Below are 27,121 nucleotides of genomic sequence, written 5' to 3' on the forward strand. Positions count from 1 at the left end.
TAACTTCAAATGCCGCGAGATGAGAATATTACCCAACATATATATGTATGGGGCATTACACCCCAAACCGACCTGCGTCTGACCTTCACCATCGGTGATGGTATTTATTTTATGGTATGGTGTAGGTGCAGAGTCTATAAAGAAATCATTTTTCACTGAGTTTCAGATTAATTGATTTTTACTGCTCCTAAAAACTGAAAAACCCAATTTTCAAAAGAATAGCTCTAATCGATGGTCTTTAAATTTTTCTCATTGATTCTTTGCAAAGAAGAAAAAAAAATGAAAATTTTAAGACCAAGATATAAGTTCGCAAGCTTTTGGTTTTACACAAGTAATTGAAAAGTAAGAGCAATCGAATTAAATATGAATTACAGAAATATAAATTTCCTCATTTTCTAAAACTGGGTTTCAACTATAATACGAAGAATGACAGCAACGAGAATGTAATAGAATTTTTATGGAATTCTTTTACCTTACGATTATGCTTTTTGAACTTGCATACAACCACTGTTGTATGTAGATATTTTTATCAAGAAACTTCGTTTCAACTATGTCATTTGACAATCATACCTATTTTCTGGGAAACTTGTAATTATAGCTACGTGAAATTACACCGCGCTTCTATATATTGACATACTCTCGTTTTTTTTATGCTCAACAGGATTGGCGATTCAATATGCCGAGGAAAATTCTTCATCTTAAAATAAATATTTATAAAAGATTGGCTCAACGTGAAAACATCGAATTTTGAAACAATATTGCTACCAAGTTGTCGATTACATTTTTAATTTAATTGTAAACATTTGATTCCTCATTAATATCGTTCAATTCGTATAGATTAAAAGGTAGAGGATATAATTGCTTTAATACCTAATTAAACCTTTGAAAAGTGTAATGTTTTCAGCAATATATATGAGAGATAAAATATATTTTCGCGTCTAATTTTGGGAAGAACTATAAAAACTGGTGATAATAAATATCGTGACACAATTAAAAACAGACCAATTCAAACAATTTTATTATTGGAATATGAAACACAGTGTAAAAATTATACACTTAATATTTCTGCGTAATCACATGATACGAAGATATTCAATAAAGTGTTTTCATTTTTACATCAATTTAATTTTCTAGAATATTAAAATATCTCCGATATAAGATTAACAGATTTGTCCATCTATGGGACCCACTTTTATTTCAAATTGTCTTTTTATCAATATTGAGTTCTGCTGTGGCACTTAATTCGTACGTACTAATGCTAAATTTCCTACAATATGAAATTTATATGTTATGTCTACACGCAATAGAGTATCATTCGACCATCAAAATACGCATTAATGGAAGTCTGCTTCACTTTAAAGGGTATAATATTAAAAGGCTGGTTCTAAGCTTCTAGGATACAATAATTATTAGTGAATATAACGATATTAATATTAAGTCATGATAGTTATATCGAACGTAAGTTCAGTGAACTTCGTGTGCTCAATGAACCGTGACCAAGCGTTTCTGTGGTTTTTTCACAGTTTTTTATCCACTTGTTCTAATTTCAACTCAATTCAGCACCTTCGTATTCCTATTTGAAAACCGCTGACCGAAACAGTTGAAGTTTCGAGTTATCATGTTCGACGATTCTTGAAGAATCGATCTTTGTGGCGTTATGGATTAATCGACTATTATTCCATTTTTCAAAGTTTCGATTACCACCGAATCGATTTTTTTTATATACGAATCGGTTAATTATGACTTAATGAGTCGTCAAGAACAAATTCCTACAAAGATATAATGTTATATCTGGTTTGTATTTTGTATTGAAATCAAATATTCTAATAAATAACAACCGTCTCTCATAATTCATAAAACAAAGTCATTTACTATTCATGTTATCTGATTACGTGGAGAATGCAAAAGAAAACTTCAAAATTCAGCTTATTTGTTGCCAACAATAGTAGACCGAATATTAGTACTATTGTAGTCAATAATAAGCACACTATTACTAAATCGCAGCGAAGAAAAATTCTTGTTATAGTACTACATAACGTTTATTATTTTCAATTTCAGCTCATTTGTTTTATAAATATTATTCCGATTATTTAGAATCGATGCTATTTTAAACCGATCTATCGATTCTCAGAATCGGAGTAACAAATATAATTATTCGATTTTCAGGATCGATTCTTTTTGTTATTTTCTCGTATCTTTAAAATTTTAAAACCTAGGCTTGTAGTTCGATCAAATGTTCAAAGATGGCGACACGATATTCAACTGTCATTGCGTAATAGCAGCATGCGTGTAACTGCTATGCAATCATTCACCATCTGATTCATATTGTGAATTCTGATTCTAATCTGTGCTAAAAGATGTTTCTAAGCGGGGCAGCGATTAGTTTCGTTAGACGGAATCTTCATGTTGTTCGAATTCGGTGACCTTCGGACTAGTATGGCTACATTATATCGGACTTGATGAGAAAGAGTAGAAACAAATCTAGTCCATCTCTAAAGGCAATGATGATTTAGCGTGTTTGCTCGGTGATGTGCACGAGGAGGTTATATCATATCGTAATACCACTATTGTGAAACAGTTTTCGGTGATTGTCGACCGCCAATATTAGTCTAATTGTAAGGAGTAAGTTTTCTGATAATCGACATTACGCAACAAGTCGTATTAGGGTTACAACAGATTTAGGATATGCCAAGATGTTCAGATCAAGGTTAATCTGTCATCGTCGTGTGTCGGCACTAAATAGAGTCCTCGATCGAACCAGAAACATTGATCATAACCTCGCGTCTTTTATTCGCTGTAAATCCGGTAAGTTTAGTTAATAATTCATCGTTTGTTTCGTTTATAGAATGGGGGTTAACTGATAACACAGGCCTGCGAAATATAACTTTTAATTTTCCTTTAAAATAATGATAATTTTTTCAGGTATTCATGTATTTAGATATTTTGAATTAAAATATAGCGCTAATTATTTTTACAGCACATGGAGATTTAATTTTATTATGCAAGATATGCGTGTTTACAGATTTTTGAAATTTTTTTTATTAAGAAATAAAATTAATGAATATAAATCCCAGGCCTGTGTAATCAATATACAACATGTTAGTCACATTGGCAATCAGCAGACGATCAACGTTACATATCCTGACACGCATGATTCAACGTTGCAATTGGCCCCAAAATTTACATCATAATCTTTCTGCTTTGGAAAATTAATTCCAATTTCTAATAATTGCTTGATAATGTTCATTGTTAATCCAATCAAAAGGATACTACCGTGTAGTAAAATGGTTACCTAGTTTTCATAATTTATTTTCATGACTCATTTTCTTGTTCTAGGAAATACCGTCGTGACTATTGGACATGTTTCCAAGCAAGTGAAACCTAGTTTAAATCCTGAGTACGTTCCACGAAAATATTGTAAGTTCAACTAATTTGTACATAACATTTGTTAAGAGTGAATTATTTTCATCCTTGAAGTTTGAAGAAATAAATGAATTGAAAATAAATTTTCATTTTTTCTGTCTGGTTTACTCAGTAATTGGAGAATCGAGTCAAGAAGAATTACGACATCTGAAATGGATGCTTCAAAAGGACCTGTTGGGACAAGACATATTTTTGGTCGGTGGTCCAGGCCCAAAAAGACGCACCTTGGCCCTGGCGTACCTGGAGCTGACGGGAAGAGAGGCCGAGTTCATATCTTTATCTCGAGACACAACGGAAGCAGACCTGAAACAGCGCAGAGAAATCGAGCGCGGGACTGCCAACTACAAGGATCAGGGAGCAGTAAGAGCCGCAGTTAACGGCAGAGTCCTAATTTTGGAGGGTGTGGAAAAGGCTGAAAGAAATGTGCTTCCAGTTTTGAATAATCTGCTTGAGAATCGCGAGATGCACTTAGAAGATGGCAGATTTCTGGTCCCTGCTTCGCGGTACGATAAGCTTCTGCAGGTAAATCCACCATCTCATGTGAGCATTTTTCGCGCGAGGATCTAAGACGTGTCAATTATTTGCGTAGAATCATACTAAAGAGGAATTGGATTCTTGGAGACTTGTGCGTGTCAGCGAAGACTTTCGAGTCGTCGCTCTTGGCTTACCTTCCTCTCGATATCCTGGACATCCCCTTGATCCACCGCTAAGATCACGATTCCAAGCTCGACACATTCCTCAAACTTCATTTAAGGTAAGTTTTTTTATTGAATTTTTTACTTATTCTGACTCGAAGCTCTTAACATTTTGCCAAATTGCGTTACGTATTTTTTTTTCGACTAGAAGTAGTGAAGGAATTACTTATATGGTAAAATTTTTTATTTTTCACACTTGGTTATATGCCGAATGATTAAAACGTTTGGAACTTTGTCAACTTTCTTATTTGTAAAAGCTTTGTTTTCTAGTTTAAAAAATTTGAATCATTCTAATTCCTTAATTTTGTAGTTTTACTTTGTATTAAAAATTTCAAATTACTTGGAACGACAATTTACATTGATAAAACGATTGAGATTGTATAAATGTGTAAAAGGACATAATACAGTGGCAGAAGAAAGAGTGTGTTTTACACGAATTATGAAAATGGCAAAACACAATGTACATCGCTTGACTCGTTTAGTCACACAGCGTTGTGCCGAGTCAACTTTCAAAACTAGATAATATTCTATGGTTTTTGGGGTCACTGATTACGAATCTGCAATCAGGTTTTCAACATTTAAGATGATGGATCCAATATGGCGGAGGAAAATTCCAAATTTGATCGAATCGGGTCACAAAACTCTATGCAGGAGTCTTCGAGGTCGTTGATTGGATTCGTTATGCTGAATTTTTAAAGTCGCATTTCAGATTCGTGATTAGCGACCCCAAAAACCTATAATTTACATAAAACATGTTTATGTGTTGAACGGTAACTTTCACGAAAATGAATTATTCCTTCAATGTTCACGATTTATTTATAACAATAATAATTTAAGTTATATCGGGATAATTACTCTGTAGTATTGAGCACCTATTAGTATACAAGGGTAAAAAAAATGTGAAAAGAATCAAATTTTACAATGAAAAATATGATAAATAGTAAAAGCTGTATCCCAAAATTGAAGCAACTATTTTATTCTGGGCGTGAATCGCGATGTCCGTTGATTAACTTTACTGCATACTATTTATCATTTACGAACGTGAAAGAGCGATTTGAATATCAGCCGGAATGTAATTGGAAAAGTTGACTAATTGCTACGAAGAAAATGGGATTTGTTTAAATAGCGTTCGTATATGTATACATACAGTCTGTGAATAACTTTAGGGATCAGCATACTATAAGGAGCCAAGCAATTTCATTAAAAGTTCGTTTACTTTATTCGCAATCGCGACTTGAAGTCCTAGAATTGTAGAAATCTCAATCAACTATATTACCCAATTCCATCAAGCACAAAAGCCCCTTGAAAATAACTCTCATTAGCAGCTAATATCTAGGAAACACGAATGCGTTATCTACAATTGTATACAGATGGTTATAAATATCTCTCGCCAAATTTATCCTCCAGTAGTATTCCAATCAAATTCGCATCTTGGAATTATATCTGTCATAAATTTTCATCTCTACTATTTAAATCCATTATAATATTCAGTTGATAATTCTCTGATGTCAAATTGAAATTCCGTCATTCTAATGGAAAAAATAATGTTGAAAATCAATGTATTGTCAACTTTTATCGCACGTTTCAAGAGGGACAATCGTTGCAGCTTAGTGGGTATAACAATCAAGTAATTATATGCTGTCGGTAGGCGACAGGTGTTATTTTTCAACCCTCTACCCTGCCCTCGGAGTTTCAGGCACGCCAACGACGGCACAATACTTAAAAACCTGTACGCGTCACATCAAGTATAACAGTCTCATAATAACTTTATTTCGTACCCCGTCGTGATCTGAATTGCCGGATCATTTTTTAATTTACAACTCTGTAACTGAACTGTTGTCCTTTTGTCAACTGACAAAAGTCCTTTCCCGACATATTATCAGAATACCTGTAGCGAAGAAGACTGTCGGTAAAGTGTAATAAATGAGCGTGAGTAAAATAATGATTTAAAAAAAAAAAAAAAAACAAAAAAAAAAAAAAAAAAAACTGATCAGATGAAAGAAAAATTTGAAATAATTATTCTCATTAACAACCGTTGCGGAATTTTTTCTACGATCATGAAATGAAGCATGAAACGAAGCTCGTTTGAACCTGAATGATTTCGTTAATTATTTAAACTTTATAGACACAAAGAGAGTCTGAAAAAATGACAATTCTGGACATGGAAAAGTTGGAAAAGTTAGGAAATTTCACAATCCAAAATCAATGGTAACCGTGGTTGATATATGTATATATATATATATATATATATTATATATAGATTCAACTACATTCAACGCTTAATTTTTCTTTTCGAAGAGCGATCACTGATCATCCCCTCTGAGCGGTGTGTAAACTTTTCAACCTTCGTTCTCGTGCGATTTCTTGTACTTCCGTCCGGGGGAATCGGGAGAATTGAAGCTCTGGTAGGGGACGAAGATAAGGCGAAGGGGAAACTAGGGTTACGGTAGGTTGGACCGAAGGTAGGGGAGGGTAGGGGGGTTTAACATACCCCATTGGGGGCGGTTGTCGGAAAGTACATAAGCCGATCCCGAGGCAGAGCGACGGTCACAGACGTCGCGGCCGTGATCGCGTGTCTCCCGGTAACCGTCGTCGCGACGGAGGGATCTCCTCGCGGTATGACATCGTCTCTTCAGTTCCTCCGCCGTCGTTGTCTGACGACATTAGTATAATATCAAGTTCCGTTTACTGGCGTAGAAAAGCGCGTAAATTGAGTCGATACACGAGCCTTGAGTGTTGTTATTTATTTGTTTGTTATTTTTGTTTTTTTTTTATAAACTTTTTAAATTGCTAAATTTATCTTCTTCTTTTTCATTCTATGGTTTTGGTTTCTTTTGCTTTTTTTTTTTTCTTTTTTTTTTAGTCGGCATTTTATACGCGTATGCAGCAGCAGGTTTCTGAAATTCCTCACAGTGATGACGCAGCAAAGAACAAAGTTGTTTTGAGAAAAGGGGGGAGCGATAGCGTTCTCTTTTTGAATTCAATGCTGTTATACGAATCCGTGCAATTTGATGGAAAACAAAAATCGAAACATAAAACACGTTTGAAATATGAATAAATACGAATCTAATTAAGACGTAAGAAGGCGATATTCGTTTTTAATGGTTTTTGTGGAATTCATGGTTATAAGCTTTGTGTTTAATAAGTACTTTTTTCTAAGCTGCCGATGAAGACTCGGAAATGTATAAAAAGTATGAAAAAATTCAGAAATTTGTTGTCTTCAACCTCGACACGGTCGTACAAATTTCACGAGGGGGCGCGGAGTTTTAAACCTGAAAGAAAACGATAAACCCTCTCAAAGTGATAAAAAGTTGGCCAACGTCTCTTTTCATTAAGATTCGTGTAACATTATTCTCGTCCAATACAACAGTCAAAAGGGGAAAAATCAGACAATGATTCTCAAAACATATGAAATTGTTGGAGAATTTGATTGTTGAAGATATTATTTAACCTCACTGGTGTCCGACGTTTAGTTTTTCAAAAAAAAAAAAAAAAAAAAAAAAAACAAGAAAATTCAGAGATCAAGAATTCAGTATACACAGATAAATAGATATGGACATTTTATTTTAAATCTCATACCGTGTCTTCTCAAATAAGAATTTGGAACTACCAAAAACAGACCAGAAAAATCGTCCTCCTTATATTCTATAATCAAACCAAAACCAAAGACATTTCCAGACAACGAAACTCCCCCCACAAAGCAAATCAGGTTCATCTCACCTTCGGCTTTTATCAACCAACACCGAGGATGAAATGTCCTTAAGAATGCCTGCCATCTGGTCATCCTCAGAGCGACCGATCTCCGTCCGAACAGTTTGGGTGGACGGGGTTCGTCACGCGATATTATCACCGGACGATCCTCTGGTGCAGAGCCACGCGAGTCTGCGGCCCCGTCAACGTTCCCGTCCGACGACATCAAGTAGCGTGAATTACCGTGACGAGGATTACTTCCCGGAAGTGAACGACCTCCGGGAGTGTCTGGTGAAGCTGCGAGTGGTCGTCAACCGGAATGATGTACCATCGACGCCATGTTCAGAGCCTAATTTGCTCCTGCCAAAGGACGAGGAACAGAGTGCGACTTCCGATTTCCAGGATCCGAAGTCATCCAGAGTTTCAAGAGGCACCGAGAACCGGAAGAAGCGGATCGACTCGGCCTGCACGGTCCTTGGAGATCCGGAAAGCGGTCTTCGGCTGCCGGAAATTCAGGATAACTCGCTGTCCGAGCGTGTCCTGCAGTGGCTCGATCTGTCAGGACGCGGTGGCGATTATCGGAGGAACGAGACGCGAAAAAGTTCGCCGGAAGTTGCGGCTCGCAGACGAGGCAGCTCGGCCGTCATACCGAAGGAGAGGATCCTCGTGCAGAATTACACGCTTCGAACGAACGCCGAGGAGGCTGGAGACAGGATCAAAATCGGAGCGGCAAATCCGGTTCCCCGGGACAACTGTCGGCGGGAAATCTGCCCGCCTCCAGGACCGGAAGTCCCGGTTGTTCGGTCCTACTTTGTCGACCGTCTGACGACCGCTGCGAGGAAGAATATCGAGGAGTCGATGCCGGTTGAAGGGGAGGCTCAGAATAAGCAGAGCTTATGGTCTCCGCCTAAGAAACCGCAGCTTCATATATTCATGCCGACTTTGTCACCGAGCGAGAAAATTCTCTCGTCAATTGAGTCTCTTTACGAGCAGCGGAGGCCCGGACAAGAGTCTTGACTTTGTTAATTTCTTTTAGTCGCTAAGAAGAGGCTTAAGGATAGTGATGATAGTGGCGATAATGAATAGGAGAGTATAAGGAGAGACATCGATCACTTGCAATATCAGAGAAAGTTTTTGTGTCGCGGATTAATTCATTTTCTTTACACATCTTTACAACCAAACGGAAAGTTTTGCTACAGTTTTGGCTGTTTGATATACGTACTTGATTACAGTGTCGAATAAGCCTCGAGTTTGAAGAAACTTGATACACTTTGTAACCCACTCGCAGGAATATGCTCGAAGCCTTCGTGATCGGCGTGGATATCCTGCGGGGAATGTATATCGACTCTACTTTCTCTCTTTCTCTCTCTCTCTCTCTCTCTCTCTCTCTCTCTCGCTTTGTATGGCTATGGCTTCTTTATCTCGTTCTCTGGCTACGCTTCGGGGGATTCATAGTTAAAGCTATACTTCCGGCACATTTAAATACCCTGTTATTATAGACTGAGAAACTGAACCAAAAGTCAATTATGTACACCGTTATGTTCGTCGTTTGTGCGAAGAGGATACCGTAATTGCGACGCGTCACGCTTTATGTTTTAAGTTTTTTTTTTTATCAATTAAACGTCCACGATGCGTTGCGGTTACATCATTCCAGATTTCGTTAGAATCTTTGTTAAGGTAAATTTATACTCATATATCGTACACTTTAGTTGTTAAGAAGGTTGGTGAAGAGGATAAGTTTGATAACTTTTTGACGATTCAATTACGAGATAGGTGAACATGAAGAATTTGTCAAATTTATGTATTCGGAAGTTGAGATGATTTACCTGAAAAGTCGAGAAACAAAAAATTAAAATTAGAAACTGGAGATTTGATATCGATTTATTATTCCTAATCGTTTTAAATTAGATCAAAATCTAGTATCTAGAATCCTGCGGTTTCATTTCATAATGAATTATTTTTTTGGTAAAACTATTTTTCACGAATTCACTGAAACAAATTTATTTTCGTTAATTGCAAGTTAAATCCCGCTTATTTTTCAATTGATACCAAAATAATAAAAAAAAAGTTTGTGGGATTACAATCGTACGTGGAATAGTTTACTCAACAAAATAATTTATACTGAAAGAAATCGAATGAACTTTAAAGTGATTTGAAATGAATCATGATTGAAAAGCGAGTCTACATCTCGCATCTGCTTTGTAATTTTCGTGTTTTTTGTTTTCTGAATTTTTACGGTAAATCTTCGTAGCCTAATGCATGATGATTTTGATGAATCTTTACAAATCTGCAAACATTTCCTAATAAAATACGTGAAAAATTATTGATTCGAAAAGTTGAAGTTCTTATTCAACTTCACGCAACCTAAAACTCATTGAAAGCCAACCAAGCGTTCAATTTTTCTTATAAATGTGTCAGAATTGCCGGAGTAAAGTGAAAAATATACCTAAAATTGATTTTTTGACGCGCGCGTATAATTTCTCATTTCTGCAATAAATACTTGCAGCGGTATTTATAATACATGACGATGTTGCCTGCAGTGGATAAAGAATCGTTTGAATATAAATTAAACCTGGTCTGATTATATTGTTTAATTCTAAAGTCGACAGGCGCTTTTACCTTCTTCTTTTGACAAACCTTTCAGACTAATCACTTTTCTAACTTGTTCACAACGTGTACTTCTATTCGCAGAAATGAACGTGTAATCTGGGACGGAAGTTGGACGTATCGTTTTATCGACTAGATACATGTATTTCTAGCCCTATATCTGCTAATTAATAATTGCCACGAATCAATAATTGATTTTAAACGCCGAAGCTTAACCGGCATATGCTTTGAACAAACGGTAATCTTGCGTATCTTTTTCGTGTTTAGTAGAACACAAAAAATTTTGAACATTCTGAGTTGATTACCCGAGATCTTGTCACTCCTACACACTTTCAATTTAAGTATTTGTCATGATTTTCTAAGGAAGACACCGTAACTTTTTATCATTTTTCAATTTCGGTACTGTTATAAATATACTATATATACAATTTCATTAGTTATTTAAAAATATGCATCCAATGTTTTTCTTTTATTTTTCGTTAAACTACGTTTCATCTAAATTACAAGTTTGAAATAATTTCTTCCTAAAAACATATTGCCAAGACGACTAAATTCTATTTTAACGAAATAAAAATCATCCGTTTAGACTCGTATTTTCAAAAGACCTTTATCAGAAAACGTACAATTTTTGGGATTAAAGTACTCCGAGTACCCAATCGAATCGCAAACACGTCAAGTTTATTTATATCCACGAAACCTGCACCCTGCAATGTCAGGGTAAAAGATATAAGTTTAACGGGAGTAGATCAATTCCATTTTCGACTTGTTATAGAAGGAATCAGATGAAATCGGAGTCTCTTTCACTTGCGGAATAATCACAAGGATGTGAAAATGCGTTTTTTTTTTGTTTTTTTTTTTTGACAATTCACCCTGCAGCTGCCGCTGTTATTGCCTAAAGCTTTCCAGTTTTCTTCGTGACCCAAAGTGGAAAGCTACGTGTGTATTTATATATTTTATTCTCATAGCAACGTCGAAGCAGTGAAACCAATATATCACGAGTTAGGTACGTCCCACGCACTGCTGCAGCGGACGAGTTAAAGACCGAATTCTCACGCAACGTTTGTCGCTACTTTTCCTTCTTTTGCTCGGATCGCTCGCTACCACGCGAAAAGTAATAGATGGCTCAGTTTTGAGCTTACGATTTAGTGTTTTTTTTTTTTTATTCAAATAAAAACTGCAATTGGCAGTTTGGAAAATAATAGACAGAAATATTTAGACAAGATAAAAGCTTTCTCTCGCAGTTCCTTGAGTCTAGGACTCCATGTGTGAAATGTTAAGCAAGAGTCCTCAAGTTCGAACTTTGCTGGCTTTTAATTTTGTAGATATTATTTTCTCACTTGTTTGGTAGTGTTGTCAATTTTATAATCTTGTTTTGCATTTAGCTTGAGTAATTTGTTTTGAATCTATCTGCTGTGTGATCATCTTTTTTTGTAAGGGGTGGGGTGGAAGTTCCGAATTTGAAAAGCTCCGAAAGGATTGATTCAGAATTATTTTGTGGCGAAACTTGAAGCAGAGAAATCAAACTTTTGTGAAATAACAAAATTTTAAGTTAAAAATTTGAATTACGATAGAGCAAAGTTCTGAAAAGTAAGGTTCCGATAGAGAAAAATCCTGAAAAATAAAGTTTTGATTGAGTGAAATTCCGAAAAATTAAAATATTCTAACACGGTGTAGATTACTCAACGAGTGACTGTAAAAAATCACAAAAACCGAAAATTGGAATTACCAGGATCCCAAACATAAAAATATCGAAATTTCGATGTTTCTACTTTTTATATTTTAATTTATTTAATTTTAAGTTTCGCCACGGAAAAATTCGAAATTTTGCGCTCACGGAACTTTTCAAACTCGGAATTTCAACCCCGCCCCTTTCGTAACAGAATTTAGTCTGAAGAATACGCGATTTTCGTTTCCATAGTTTTTACTTTCGCATTTAAAATTCGAATTTTATGATCAAACAACTTTTCGTCCAAATTTCCGTTATTCATATTCTAAATTAGCTATTTCCTGTGATCACAATTGACAATAGACTTTAGGGATGTCTGAAATTTAATAAACCATGATAAAGAGAAAATACTCTTATTTTGTAAAAGCCAACTCCTGATAAACGTCCTTCTGAAATTGCGTAATAATAATTTTTTCCCTCATTTTTCTTCACGTTAACGTTACTTACTTCGTATTTCAATTTTCTTGAACATTGCGATCATATTGTAAACTTATTATTTATTAGCAACGAGAAGATAATCGGCTGCTTTGAAATTATTGTTCTAATCTCTGTCCTCTGCTTCGCGACAGTATCTTTTCGCAGGTAATAATATAGTGTGAGGTGGAAAAAAGTAAAAGATAAAATTAGAAGGGATAATGCGCTGTAGAACTTGGCCATACCGTGATGACGTAAATTCAGGATAAATTGTTATCCGACGACCGACACCCGGAGGCCCGTCGTCTTCGCTTAGCTTATGATAATGTTGCTTTTCACTTCTTTTTTTCCTCTATATTTTTCATTACCTTTTTTCATAGGTCACAACGTCTTCGTCGTGCGTGATAAGATGTCCCCGGAATAAATTAACCCCGTTCAAAGCTCATAGCAAATCGCATTTTCTCATTTTTTGTCGTCTTGAAATTGACGCTCTAGTCACGTTTTCTCATTTCCACTGGGATTGCTGGTAGATATTATAAAATATCCCAGTATGGTAATTCCGGCGTTGGATGTCATAATTTCAGAATTCTAAAGTCTGCGGAACTAGATTTTCTACTTCTGCCTATATCTCAAGAAAATTATTACTCTACGTGTCTTTGCTCAGCTACATGTCGCGTGATTCAAGGTACAAATTGTCCTCATTGTTTCTAAGTAGAAAATATGTACAGCAGGTCAGAGTCTAGTACACTTTCCAATTGCTAAACGCGTTCAACTTCCAACCTTGTTTCTAGGGTGACATATTTTTATCTCCATTTCCCTTTTAAAATAGTTTTAAAACTTTGTTCATCCACTCAGTAACTTGAAATTATTTACATGATAATAGTAATAATAATAATAGTGATACCAAAGGAAAGAATAAATAACTTTATGCTGAATATAAGTCATTATAATATACGTACCTACCTCTTATAGTTCAGTGCACAGAAGAAACTTAAAAAGTTTTTAATTGCCAATTCGTTTCATTGATGCACGACACAAATTCTGTATCATATAGATACATGCCTGATACGAACTCTTAAATTTATTGCAGTCTCTTTTTGTAAACTGAGCTTTAATCTAATATATTTAAAACAAAAATTCATCGAATCAATCTGGCGTCACGATGCAACATACACTTGATCGTATTGTTAACTTAATGCTTGCGTACCGAAAATTAAGTGTGAAAAAAAAACTATCATTTGAATTGATTTATAAGTGGAAGTCTGGAATGAGGAACGTGAATACGAAGACGAAAACTGCAGGATTCTAAAATCGTGGCATTTTAATCATTTTTGGTCACTGCAGCATACTTTGCAGAGCAAATTTTCAGCAATTTCGTGAAATGCACTCCATTTGTTTAAAGGTGGGAATTTGCACAGTATGTGGACTGTATGTGGTCCAATTGAAACTTCGCGATTTGAATCGGAGGCATTCCGGTGGGATTGCGTGCGGATCGGTACTTTGCTAAAAGCTCTTCCACTTTACCTGGAAACCTCTTGATGTTAATCACCTCAGATTATTATCGTTTTCAACGCTCGCCAGCAGCATTCCACACACGGAGTCACGAACTCGGTGAAAACTATTCTAATACCGTTTCTAACTCATTCGATTTCATCTTCGATCATTTCAAATTGCACTGAAAAAAATTGTATTTTTATATAGTTGCTACAAAGTTCTAGTAGAATGAGGGTCAATAATGGTTTGAACATTGTTGGAATTACGGGAATATATAGTATAAGTAACTATTTAGCGTAATTAATCAATTATACTTGAAAAATGCAGTTAACATGTTTCGAATTACAGGATCAGTTGGATACGTTAAAGGCGATCGCTCCGGAAGTCGATAGTGCAATATTGTCGCAGCTTTTGTCATGCTGCCATGCACTCGTCACCGACGATGCCGTCAATCTTGGGCTTCCAGATTTTCCATTAGACAATCTTTCGGCCGTAGCTAAAATTTTGGTGAGTAATTACGTCCAGTCTAGTCCGGATGTATGTCTCTGATAGCAATTTCCATCGCAATTAACATTTTGTTTTTTTACCTTTCAACACTTATTTTGAAGTAGACGCTTGAAAAGATTTGTTTGAAATTTTATAAACTAGATTTCAAAGATTTTTTGGGTTGCAGATTTGCAATTTCACCAAAAATCATACAAATTTGGTATAATTAATGAGGTTGAAGTTGATAACGTTACTTTAACAATGCATGTTTGGGAAAATCGTTACTTCGCAGCCTTAGGATTGTCTGAAATTCAACTAATCATAACAGAGAAAACATTATGTTCATATTTTGAAAAGTCAACTCCTTGAAAGTCGTTCTAAAACTGTATAATCATTTATTCCATGATCTGTCGTTACGTTAACGTTACTAATCTCAACATCGTTAAGATTACTGAATGCCATTTTATAAATTCATGGAAATCATGATTTCGAATCAATGTGTGGAATTAAAATTCACACAATTCCTTACTCATTGCTGTTTCCACTGTTGATCGCGAAATTTTCGAATCTTAGACAACAAATAAACAAGATTCGCCTATTTGAATTCTAATTCCTGCAGAATAGTTTTCCGGTTCTCGAACCATACGATGCTTTCTACAGTCTTTATCCCTACAAACTCTTTCTTGGAAAAGAAGGCAGAGATGCCGTAGAAGATATTCTGAAGACTTTTGGTATACTGGACTCGTCGACTGCTAAGAAGAGGTCGACAAATCTGCGAATTCTCAACTCCGATATTACAAGTCACAGTTCTGCTCAAATTAGTGTAGAGAAAAACCACTCCTCAGAGTTGACTTTCGAGGTAAGTCGTATAATTTATTGTCTCGTTTCGTTATATATTTGTTGTTATAAAAGATTGGTCATCATTTTTGTTTAGAACAATTTCATTAATGCCTCATATTTCGTTGCAGGTCCCAGCAGGCTCTGCAAAGAATGTAGTTGACACTCAATCCGACTTTGTCGAAACAAACTACCAAAGCAACCTCTTAGCTGAAATGATGCGGTCGCACTTAGCCACTGATTTCTGCCTCATAGGGCCGAAGGGTTGCGGAAAATCTACAACAGTGAAAAGACTGGCACAAATTTTGGGATATCAAATCGAACCCATTGTACTTTATCAGGCAAGAAGTTTATAACTTTTCATCGTCATCACTTGATCGAATTTGCTAATAATGTTCACATGTTTAAATGTTGCCCAAAATTCTCACCACTTGTTTTCCTTTAACAACCGATATATTAGAAATATTCCAGAGCCTACTTAGTTTGCTCTGAACTTTGTTGATTAATTCAAATTTTTACGTTATCACGCTTATTTTGGGTAAGAGACCCGAAACACGATTAGATTTTTGATTACACAATCTATATTCTTCAATCTATTATCATATAGACCAATTTAAGATATTTCTGATTGACTTAAAATCTAGATTTACAAAAACAATGATCCAGGGCATATGTAACTAGCAAAAAATACAAAACAATGCTTAGGTCATGTAAAATCTTTCACATCAGCATAGTAACGAGATGGAATTTTATTCAGCAGCAAAAACTACCGTTTCAGGTTGAAAATGATAAATATTTTCTCAGGATATGACTTCTAGGGATCTCATCCAACAACGGACTACACTGCCTAATGGCGACACTGTATGGATTGATTCTCCATTAGTTCAGGCAGCTCTAGATGGAAAGTTGGCCATCCTCGATGGAATTCATAGAATACATCCGAGCACGTTAGCTGTTGTGTATAGGTGAGTAGTAAACAGCTTGAACTGATAAAAGACGTTGCAGGTGCTTAGTCGTAACATCGTTTTTTTTTCGAAGGCAAGCAGGATTGAGCAGAATTTTATTTTTGGTTTCAGGCTCGTTCACGACCGAGAGCTTCAACTGCATGATGGTAAGCGATTGATCAGGGCCGATCGCTATGAGGAGGTGAAGAAAGATGAGCAAAAATCTGATGAGGAACTCGCCAAGTCGGGAATATTCAAAATCCATCCTTCTTTTAGAATAATTGCATTAGCCGAACCCCCTGTACTCAACACCGCCGCTGGTCAGTGGCTAAACTCCGAGCTGCTCAGTTTGTTTTTGTTCCACGAAATGCGGCCGTTAGGCGAATCTGAAGAAATCCATATAATAGAAGCAAAAGTATGTATGAGATTATTATGCATTATCCTATAACTTATCTTCTATCCACAAAATCAAGTGTCAATTAGAGTTCAGGAGCTGAACAAATTCAGAAAGTAGTGTCCAAGCTACCTCTGAGAAATTATTTCTCGGAGTGTACACAGTTTTTGACTTCACAAGAAATCGACATACCAATTTATTAGAAAGCTTCAGGAAATTACTAAAATAGGTTCGAAAATACGTGTTTCGTAGTTCTGTTTTTGTCCTATACTGTGTTTTATATTCCCCTACGACCTAATTTACTAGTTCTACATTACTGTGTTTTACTTGTCACAATTTAACAGATTCTTTTTTACATGACATTTAGCTTTTGAACCGGTTTATCAAGTTCATTCCTGACAAATTTAAAATCTCCATCCTGTAAGCAATTCAATATTATCTTTCAGTACGGCACGAGCAGTAAACCACTGCTTGACGTTATCAAGCTAACGCACAATTTAAGATCTTCGTCAGATCCAACACTGCAGTCTCTGGCTAGTTCGCTCAGCACCCGACAGCTGCTCAGAATAGCGAATAGAATGCAAAAATTCCGTGACGACAATGCTTACGACGCAGTGCAGAGGGCTTGTTTGGCTCGTTTTTTACCAGCAATACCGAAACAGGCCTTAGAAGATAGTCTAGCTGCTGTTGGTATTCAAGCCTCGAAAAAAGATACACATTCTCTCACTGCTAAGTGTGAAATTATTGGCGATGTTGTCAAAATTGGCGAGACAACAGTGCAGAGGTACAAAACTGAAGCTTTAACCAAGGTTCCGGATGTCCTTTTTTACGATGTTCCGCAGCACGTAGCACTGCTTGAGCATCTGCTTCAGGATTTTACACTTGGCGAAAATATACTCCTTGTGGGTAACCAGGGTGTCGGTAAAAATAAGATCATTGACCGACTTCTACAGTTGATGAACAGACCAAGGGAGTATATTCAGCTTCACAGGGATACTACTGTTCAAACTTTAACACTTCAGCCCATGGTCAAGGACGGTGTTGTTGTTTACGAAGATTCGCCGCTTGTTCAGGCTGTCAAACTTGGGCACGTGCTCGTTGTCGATGAAGCAGATAAGGCTCCGACTCACGTGACGTGCATTTTGAAGGTATGCGTATTTTCTCTCTGTACAATTTTGTCTACAAAAATAGTGAAAGTTAGAAAATTCTAATAAAACCTCAAACTTCTCAATGTCGTATCTTATAATTACTATTTTTCATTCATTCAAACATGTTTATTGCATATTATGTCTGAATATAATCGAAATCGTTGGAAATGTAGATAAATTTAGTCAGAAAAGTTCAAAAATTCCAGGAAAGTTGAAAGAAAAATATTTTGTATAAATTATACTCATGACTTTCTAAAAGCCGATCATTGCAAATTTTGCTTCATTCAACAGACATTGGTTGAGTCCGGTGAGATGATTTTATCAGATGGTCGCCGGATCGTGCCACCTCTTTCAGCGGATAATCCATCAGAGAAAATTATACGAATGCATCCAGATTTCCGTATGATAGTGTTAGCTAATCGCCCGGGATTTCCATTCTTGGGAAATGACTTTTTTGGCGCTCTTGGAGATCTCTTCAGCACACACTCTGTTGACAATCCTAGTATTGAAAGCGAAATACAACTCCTAAAGAAGTACGGGCCAGACGTTGATGACAAGGTGATTCAGAAACTAGTCAAAGCCTTCGGTGAACTCAGAAGCATGGCTGATCAAGGACTGGTTTCGTATCCGTACTCTACAAGGGAGGTAGTCAACATTGTTAAACACTTACAGGTATGAATCTTTATTCATTTCTCGTAACTATTGGAATTTTGTCAAGAATAATTTATTATTTCTAGTTATTTTTATGTAGAATTTTATATCTGTCTTGATACGTATTTGAACAGAGTTCTCAAAGTAAATTGCAAATAATTTAAGAGGATCTTGGATGTTGGAATCTGTTATTTATTACAGAAATTCCCAAATGAATCACTGGGTACTGTGGTGAGGAACGTGTTCGACTTTGACAGATACACCCAGGAAGTTTTTGACACCCTTGTTTCAGTTTTACACAAGCATGGGATACCGCTAGGCACCAGTGCGAAGAATGTGGCGTTAGCTAAAGAGTAAGATTGTCATTTACTTACGAGGTGATGAATGTCAGATAAATTGATACGGTTAATATTAATTCTGTAGAAAAGTAATTTTGTAATTTATAACTATTAGAATAGTAATAACAGTAAGCAATAAACATTTTTAAACATCATTAAGCCTCTAGCTCACTCTCCTTTTCCTCCACAGAATATCCCTCCCAGGAATAAACTTTGCGGGAAGTTGGAGCATTGTTAATCGGCCGAAAACCCTTGCCGTTCAAGAGCGCCTCGTCAAATATAAAGCTCCATCCTTCCCTGTTAGAAGAAATCACGTATTTGATCGAATCGAGGCACGGTCAGCGTGGTTTACGGAACTTCAAAGCTACTGGATCATTCCACTAAGCGAGACAGCGACCGTCGCTGCTTTGGCCATCAGCCCAGGAATAAAAGGGGATTCTTCCGATGATACAATATACGTTCTCACAGCGAATCCTCTCTCCATATTTAGTATGACTCCGCAATCGGAAAAAATTGACGAAATTTCGATACAGGGGTTGATCAGTCCGGCTCGGGGCAACAGGCCGCAGTTCACAATGACAGCTGACAACTCTGGAAACATTTTGGTGCACGAAGAAACTGTAAGTACTAACTAAGGCGTTCTATTGATCTTACTTAAGAGAATTTTAACGTGGCAAGTAGTTTCAGGGAACTTTTGTAAATCCCTTAAATGTCAGGTAATAAGCACACAGTTGCTCAAATTTTTATAATTTCTTCCGTCAATACCGCTCCGAGGAAAATATTGTAGTCAGTATGTACATACTATGTGGAAAACCAATGCGTACAACTAAGCGTGTATGATGTATGTACGTAAATTGAACTTGCGTTTTTGTTTGTTCAATGAATAAAATGTAAAATTTTGTCAATTATAAAATAGTTGAATCGACTCACACTGTTCAATACATATTCCTGAATTGAACTAATGGCTAGATATAATATTATTCAACGGAAATACTGATATATTTTTTTGAAGTAAGAATTACGAATGTTCATTGATTCGTTACATAACAGAGCATGGGCAAAATTAAATTAAATTTAAAAAAGGTTTAATACTTCAGCTTAAAATAAGGATATTGTGCATACAATTTTTTGAATTTGCACAATAAAAGTGAGTTTGTTAGGCAAAAGTAGTTTAAATGTACCCTGACAAACAGTAATATTTTTGGCAGGAAGTATCAGGAAATTTGATATGCCATTGGTGCTAATCACCCGTAATTTCAATCTAGATGGTTCTTCACTTAATATTTTTATTCTGGATTTTACAGTCTAATTCCATTCTATCTGTGAATCCTGAGAGTGGAGCAGTCCGTACGTTGCAATTATCATCCTTCCTCGAGTCTGCGGGTGACACTTTCTCTCGAGCTTTGGGAAGCGGTGGAAATTCGAGCTGGAAGCTCAAGACAGATTTAGTGCGTTCTGACGATAAATTAGTCCTCTTTGCCGCTAACGGAAATAAGCTTGAAGTCGTCGACTTGAAAACGATGAGTGCGTACTTGATCACCCTGCCATTCAACATAGACTCAATCGTTTTGTCGTCACCTGGAAAATGGCTAGTTCAAGATACTTCAAGTGGAAAATATGTGCTAGAAAAAACCTCCGAATCATTGCCGTGTCCAAACGTGCTCAAAGACGTCGACTTGACTGGTTTTGACGGTCAAAAAATAGGGTGGCTGCTTGGTGGAAGCTCTGAAAAAATTGGGGACAGTATACTCAGTGAAGCTTTACAGCAGAAGATAGAATCCCCCAATAGATTGTTGGCGACTGATACAACCTATGCAACGATCGCTGTTGGATTTCCAGAGTTGGATAGCTCAAACGAGATTTATTATTGGCCTCGGAATGGACGTGTCAGGGGATTCTCACCACCCATTGTGTCTAGTGGTGGTCAAATAATCAAAACAGTCTCGTCTGAACAAGTGCCCTTAGACGTACTACCCGGAGGAAAAAAACAGCCTGGAATTACCGGCTATCTCGAGGTCGTTGACGTTGGACTTCGCAAACTTCGTTACATACCGATACCAGAGTACGTGAGATATTGTTGTACAAAACCGAAGTGCAACATAATATATTTTAGTAGCGAGACAAAACTTATTCGAGCCTCGGGAATTTGAAATTTAAAAAATTCAGAGAAATTTTAATTCCTGACATTTCATTATATCTTCAGCATCAAAGAAATGGGCCTTAGTGAATTTATTAGTTTCTGCAACTTTCCTCTCTTCCTGATTGAATCTCCTTTTCTTAAAGGCCAGCTAAAGTATCCGCAGTAACTCAGTGGCTCTATACTACCAACTTGCCAGTTTACGCAGCACCTACTTCGAACCAAGGCCTGGTCACGATAGATGCTGGTGGTTGTATCAGACTGTGGGAAACGTCGTTGATTAACACTGAGAAATCACTGGGTGAATGGAAAAAGATGGTTGGCAGCGACGGTGAATACCTACAAATCACAAAGCAGAGAGACTCTGGGCTGGATGTGAGTGGACCGAAGCACGGAAAACTTGATGACAAAAATGAACCACATGTTGGTGGCAATACTTGGGCTGGTGGAACCGGAGGTAAGTGTTTATTCGCGATTCAGTTTTATTTTCAATTGCAGATGATGAGCTAATCATTATCTATTCGCATGTTATGAATTCTTTAGGTAGAGATACGGCTGGACTCGGTGGAAAAGGTGGCCCTTATCGCCTGGATGCTGGACATACCGTGCATCAGCTGAGTGATGAAGAGAAAAACGCAGTGCCTGAGCATGTAAAGAAGGCTGCCCGTGAAATGGGACTTAGAGCGTTCAAGCAGCGGTTGAAAGATATTCGAATGAGTGAATATGACCACAATATTTACAGTCAGTTCAGCAACGCCGTTCATAAGGAAGTGAAAGCACTCAGGGTGATTCTGGGTAAGTTTGATTTGATGTGTAAAATACTGAAATGGAAGAGGACGTATCATGAATCGAATTATTCACTCCAATTATGGTTCTTATACAATTTTAGGAAGTCTGCAGGCAAAGAGCAATGAGCGTCAGTGGTGCAGACACCAGACGTCAGGTGAATTGGATGACACTAAATTGATTGAAGGATTGACAGGAGAAAGGACCATATATAGACGGAGAGCTGAAAAAGAACCTGAAATTGGAGCCCCACAACTAAAGCCAAAGAGATTGAAACTAATTGTCGACGTTTCTGGTAGTATGTACAGATTCAACAGCTACGATGGTAGACTCGACCGAGAAATGGAGGCTTGTATCATGGTCATGGAGGCCTTTGATGGGTACGAAGGGAAATTCCAGTATGACATCATTGGACACTCTGGAGACGATTATCATATCACTTTTGTTCATCATACTCAACCACCAACAGATAATAAACAGCGACTTGAGGTGATTAAGGTGAGTAAAATATTTTCATTTAGAGAAGATACCGTAAGGATACGAAAATAGGGCTTTATCAACATAATTTATTGTGGTTTTCTCATGTTTCAGACAATGCATGCACATTCTCAATTTTGCACGTCCGGTGATCACACGTTGGAAGCAACACAGCACGCCATATCATCCCTGGCAAAAGAGGATTCGGATGAATCCATCGTTGTCGTCTTTTCAGATGCAAATTTAGAACGATATGGCATTCGACCTGAAAGATTTTCCAAAGTTCTGACGTCTAATACTGACATAAATGCTTACGCTATTTTCATTGGTTCTTTGGGAGACCAAGCTACAAGGTTCGATTTTAGTAAAATTAACTGCAGTATGTAGAGCTGCCACTTCCGATATAATTTGTTTTCTGTTCTTTTTTTTTACTATGCTCCGGCAATATTTTTTAGACCCTTGAGATACACATTTGCATATGTACTTATGGTATATTAATTTCAGGTTGACGCAAAAGTTGCCCTCTGGCAAGGCGTTCATCTGCATGGATTTGAAGAACATACCCAAAATATTACAACAGATATTTGCTGCTTCTGTGCTGAGCACAGTCCGATAAAATGTTTATCAGTACGTTATCATTTATAATTTATTATCTTGTTGATATGAATATACTGTACATAATGCTAACTTGTTATACCTAACGCGTGTATACTGTACAGAAAACTGTATTTTTGCAAGGCCACGTCCGCAATAACGTATTCAACATCAATTTTGAGGTATTTCTAATACATAACGTAATCCACGCTGCCTAAAGATCCAAAAATGTCCCGAAGAAGCATGATAGTCGTTTAAACAATATCAGTCCTCGCGATGCATAGTAATTTTGACTTATCAGTTCAATAATTTTCATCTCTTTGCGATACATATGAACAAAATAAATAAATTGAGTAATAGTGTATTCAATAAGAAATAATGGAGTGCCTGTGGTTACTTATTAGTGTAGGTACTAGTTGCAATTGTTGCTTGATACCTAAAGAAACTACTGGTTTCCTAAAAGCTCTATGATTGGATTAAACTACAAATGTGAACGTTTAACTGAATCAATTTGAAATTCAGATTTGCAATTTCAACGTTGAATTTAATTTATCACATATATCACTTGAATTCAAATGAAACATTCTTAACGTACATATGCATTTGTAGAAAAGTGTAAAAGGACATTTTTTTAGATGCAACTAATTGAATCTCTATACTGTGTGGAAATAACGTGGAAAATGAGTATAAGTGAATGAATATAACTGATACAATATCGTTATATCACTCACGAAATAACACGAAAAGAAGGTTTGAATTTTGCGGAATGTCTTCTAGTCTTGACCATCCGTTCAATTACGTTTTAGCGACTATGTTGATGTTAAATAAAAATTTATGCATGCGTAGTTGATCTTTTAGGAGTTTCTGGCTGAAAATATCTTATTTTTCGCCTTCCCAGTGGTTTTTGTAATCAGTGCAGTAGAGCAACACTTTGGTTTTTATATGATTTTTATGTAATAGGGTCTCATGTCATGTCGTTAGATAGGTATGTAGTTTAAATATAATGTGTTGCTCCATCGTGTTTGTAAATGAAAAAAGGGTGGAAGTGCGAAATGTAAGGTGTTTTAGTCGAAACCCCGAACAAAGTCAACCTTCGGCATATAACGCATACATAAATTTTTATTAAACATCTGTACGTATGTAGTATATTATTTATTGAACTACAAAACTGTTGGTAGAATCCTGTAGAACTGATAGTCTTAGGTAGAACTGACGTTCGAGACGTTCGCGTTGCTATATGTGAACTATTTTGTTTCTTGGGTACCGTCAAAAATTCCTAATTTTCTCTAGTTCAGACTGCCCATTACATCAATGATCTAAACTCCGGATTGATCGAAATTCCGAATAATCAGGAACTACGAATAGATCGAAGTCTATGATGACCAAAACTCCAAATGTTATCAACCTTCACATATCTATGTCGTGAGTTTCGATCACTCAATATAACAATCAGTCTGAACTTCGACAATTTAGAATTTTGACGTCTCGCTTTTGGACTGTTTTAGAAGCTTACAACGCCCCTATGACCCAAACCTTAGGTTCATTTATCAATTCGGTTGACAAAACGCAGAGTCACATTTGTTCGATGTATAAATTGACGCCTCTTACGAAAAGTAGCATATTTCAGACTTCCTACAAAAACTAGCACGTTTAAATTATTACCGCAAGAACTAGAACGTTTCGGATATCCCAACGAAAACTATGAAAACGGACTCGCGTTTCGTGAACTTAATTAGCGAATCAATAAAATGCGAAAATTAAATGATTGGAAGAATATGCTTTTAATGGTAATACGTGGTTCTAGTTTATAACGTCTGAAACAGGACTGTTTTTACAATAATACTGGTTGACGCAGCAACCTCATTCATTTTGTGACAAAAGAACAATCAAATGTCTTTTATCTGTGATGACTACTCGATCATTTGAAAGGGGGGTAAAACCGTCGATTTTACGCTTTGTAATACTATCATGTTTCGATTAGTGCAATAAGGGTATTCCGAACATTTGTACGGTTTGCGGTAGTCTAAATGACTTCAATACATCGTTTTTATATTTCACAGTACTTAGTCAAAGAATAATGAATCGTCGCAAACTAAAAATATCATTCGCTTAAATTCAACGAACATACTACTTTTTATAATGAAAATCAAAACATGCAACGAAAACCCGAACTAACTACTTTTCGTAAAAAATCTGAATCGAGCTACTTTTCCTTGGCGGTATCGAAATAACAAAGTGCGCCTAGTGGCAGATGATTCTCATCGCATCACAGTACCGCGTGTTGCGATTGTCGAAGGCTCTTTCCGCTTGCTTCTCTGCAAACTCGGCAAATTCTGCAAGCTTTTTCGCTATCGCACGACTAGCGCCGCGTTGCGGGGATTGGCGGGATGCGCTGCGTTAGTCGCGCGCTGATCGTCGAATGGATCGGATGTGGCGACGCGTGCAGGGAGCAAAGGGGGGCGGGCGTCGCAGCGCCGCGTGTTGCGGATGCCCGTCGCAGCCGTGTCAACTGCACGTGGACCAACGCGCTAAGCGAGGCGGGGGTCGGAAATCGCGGGGCGGCCCTCGGACGATAGTCTGTGGCTGCCAGGTTCAACCCTGTCCGGTGCATCCGGTCCTGGTGAGGGTGCGGAGGACTCGACCAGCCGGCACCGCCGCCCCGCGTGAATGCGAGTGCGACTGCCCTCAGGATCGCCCTTGCCCTCACGCCAACCGCGGATCCCTGACGACGCGGGGTGAGCATCGCAGGTAAACTTGAGTTCTAGGTGTTTCTTGGCTCTTGGCAATGACAGCTGTCAGTAAACGAAGATACCGATATTTACTCAAGTCATTTTTTGTGGAGAATTCGAGGATTCGTCGAGTGGTGTAAGGTGGACTTGAACTCAGAGTTTAGACGAGTTGAAAAATGCTTCGAAAAATCCTCACTAATGTTAGGCGGGTCAATGACAGTGAACACGAATGGACGAACGGTGTCTATACTAGTTGATTAAAACAAATCGAAGCAAATTACATTCGCGAGTTGTGACTGTACTATTATTATACGAGATTTCTTAAATGGTTTTTAGACAATTTTTTGGGATCTGGAAACCGAGTAAAATTAGACCAAAGAATAGCAGAGTTTAATCAATGTGAACGTTTTAATTATAGAACCTTTTGTTGAATCGTTTATATGTTTTATCTTGTGTTATTCGAAGTTGTATTGATACATTTCTGTTCCACGGTAGAGACGTGTTTCATTTGTCTTCACCGCCATTGGCATAAATAATATGTCTAGATATTTTATTAAATGGTTTTTGCTCATAAACCTATTAGCCAGAGTTAGTATCTAGTGAAAATTTTTCACCTTCGTTACACTAAGGCAATGAAAACAAATAATTTGATCTTGCTAGATATCCCTAAAGTTGATACTTTTACAAAATTACACGCAACGAACTGCGCTGCATTATCCTTAGACTTGTGAAAAATTTACATGCTTGCTTACAGACTGTTTCTCACCAGCTGCTAAATTTCAGCTTCATTATCACACGTCGTATTCGTTCACTGATTTTTCGTTTACATTATACGCTACTCTCGTTCGTTTCGATTGCCCACTTTACTCTACAGCTGTTTCAGTTCATTCACTGCATCTTTTATTACACGCTTTAAGGATGAGAGGGTGGGAGTCTAAACATATGTTCTATCCCTACTGATTTTCGAGAGAATCCTTGCGCTAGAACTAGATCTATCCGAATTGGTGGAGAATTAACCTATTTTCTCTACAAATCTATCCAGGCTTTTGATTTTTGTTGATGTAACTTTCGACCAATTGAAAGCTGAACATCTAAAATCTTTTATCTCTCTTCGTTCAATAATAAATCGGTCAATTTATTATGTATATACACTTCATGCATCAGATTTGTGTCAGATTAAACGGATGATCTTACTCCAAGAAGCTTATGCGTCAATCCCTTGAAACTAATAAAGTTCGAAACGGATAATTTTGGACTTATGACGCAGACAGTATTTCGAAATTTTATAACCCAGGGTATATCTATAAATATAATAACGAATCAGTCTGCCTCTGGGTTTCCTGTCCCGTAATTATAGACGAAATTTGGAGCGAGATTTTGTTTGTAAACACTGTAACCGTTTTTTTTTTTTTGGGGATGACCTGATGATTTAAATCAGAGTTGTCGAAGAGTGGCAAATGTGTGTATATTTCCTCCAGATAATAGTTAAAATTACTCGTTTCTTCACCCTGTATCGTAATGCGAGAGGCGTATAATTTCCTTTGTCATTTC

At 37.0% G+C, this 27,121-nt stretch overlaps 3 protein-coding genes across 3 annotated transcripts in view; all 3 read left to right on the forward strand.

The window, feature by feature from the left end:
- Positions 1-2,503: 2,503 nt before the first annotated feature.
- On the forward strand, positions 2,504-22,882 carry LOC124405208 (von Willebrand factor A domain-containing protein 8). The gene is made up of 19 exons (XM_046879908.1): positions 2,504-2,805; positions 3,337-3,417; positions 3,536-3,945; positions 4,013-4,177; positions 14,398-14,556; positions 15,155-15,394; positions 15,504-15,713; positions 16,177-16,337; positions 16,449-16,731; positions 17,157-17,858; positions 18,150-18,530; positions 18,711-18,862; positions 19,038-19,467; positions 20,152-20,909; positions 21,131-21,441; positions 21,528-21,779; positions 21,874-22,268; positions 22,362-22,600; positions 22,752-22,882. Exons 1-19 carry the CDS (start codon positions 2,694-2,696, stop codon positions 22,861-22,863), a joined length of 5,553 nt encoding a protein of 1,850 aa, XP_046735864.1. The 5' UTR covers positions 2,504-2,693; the 3' UTR covers positions 22,864-22,882.
- Positions 7,838-8,868, forward strand: LOC124405209. The gene has a single exon (XM_046879909.1). The coding sequence runs from the start codon at positions 7,872-7,874 to the stop codon at positions 8,823-8,825; it is 954 nt and encodes a 317-aa protein (XP_046735865.1). The 5' UTR covers positions 7,838-7,871; the 3' UTR covers positions 8,826-8,868.
- Positions 22,883-25,260: 2,378 nt separating the features above from the next.
- Positions 25,261-27,121, forward strand: part of LOC124405496 — a 117,449-nt gene continuing 115,588 nt past the window's right edge. Inside the window, exon 1 of the mRNA XM_046880437.1 lies at positions 25,261-25,589. Within this exon, the coding sequence (XP_046736393.1) occupies positions 25,261-25,589 (329 nt within the window). The remainder of the gene's footprint in view (positions 25,590-27,121) is intronic.

The sequence above is a fragment of the Diprion similis genome, chromosome 4, assembly GCF_021155765.1.
Source record: "Diprion similis isolate iyDipSimi1 chromosome 4, iyDipSimi1.1, whole genome shotgun sequence".
Lineage (NCBI taxonomy): Eukaryota > Metazoa > Arthropoda > Insecta > Hymenoptera > Diprionidae > Diprion > Diprion similis.

Bases quoted from the DNA above. Each gene is read 5' to 3' on its own strand.
- LOC124405208 (XM_046879908.1), top strand. From the start codon at position 2,694: ATGTTCAGATCAAGGTTAATCTGTCATCGTCGTGTGTCGGCACTAAAT. The intron at 14,557-15,154 runs GTGAGTAATTAC...TAATTCCTGCAG, and splicing joins CGGCCGTAGCTAAAATTTTG to AATAGTTTTCCGGTTCTCGA. The intron at 21,780-21,873 runs GTAAGTTTGATT...ATACAATTTTAG, and splicing joins AGCACTCAGGGTGATTCTGG to GAAGTCTGCAGGCAAAGAGC.
- LOC124405209 (XM_046879909.1), top strand. From the start codon at position 7,872: ATGTCCTTAAGAATGCCTGCCATCTGGTCATCCTCAGAGCGACCGATC.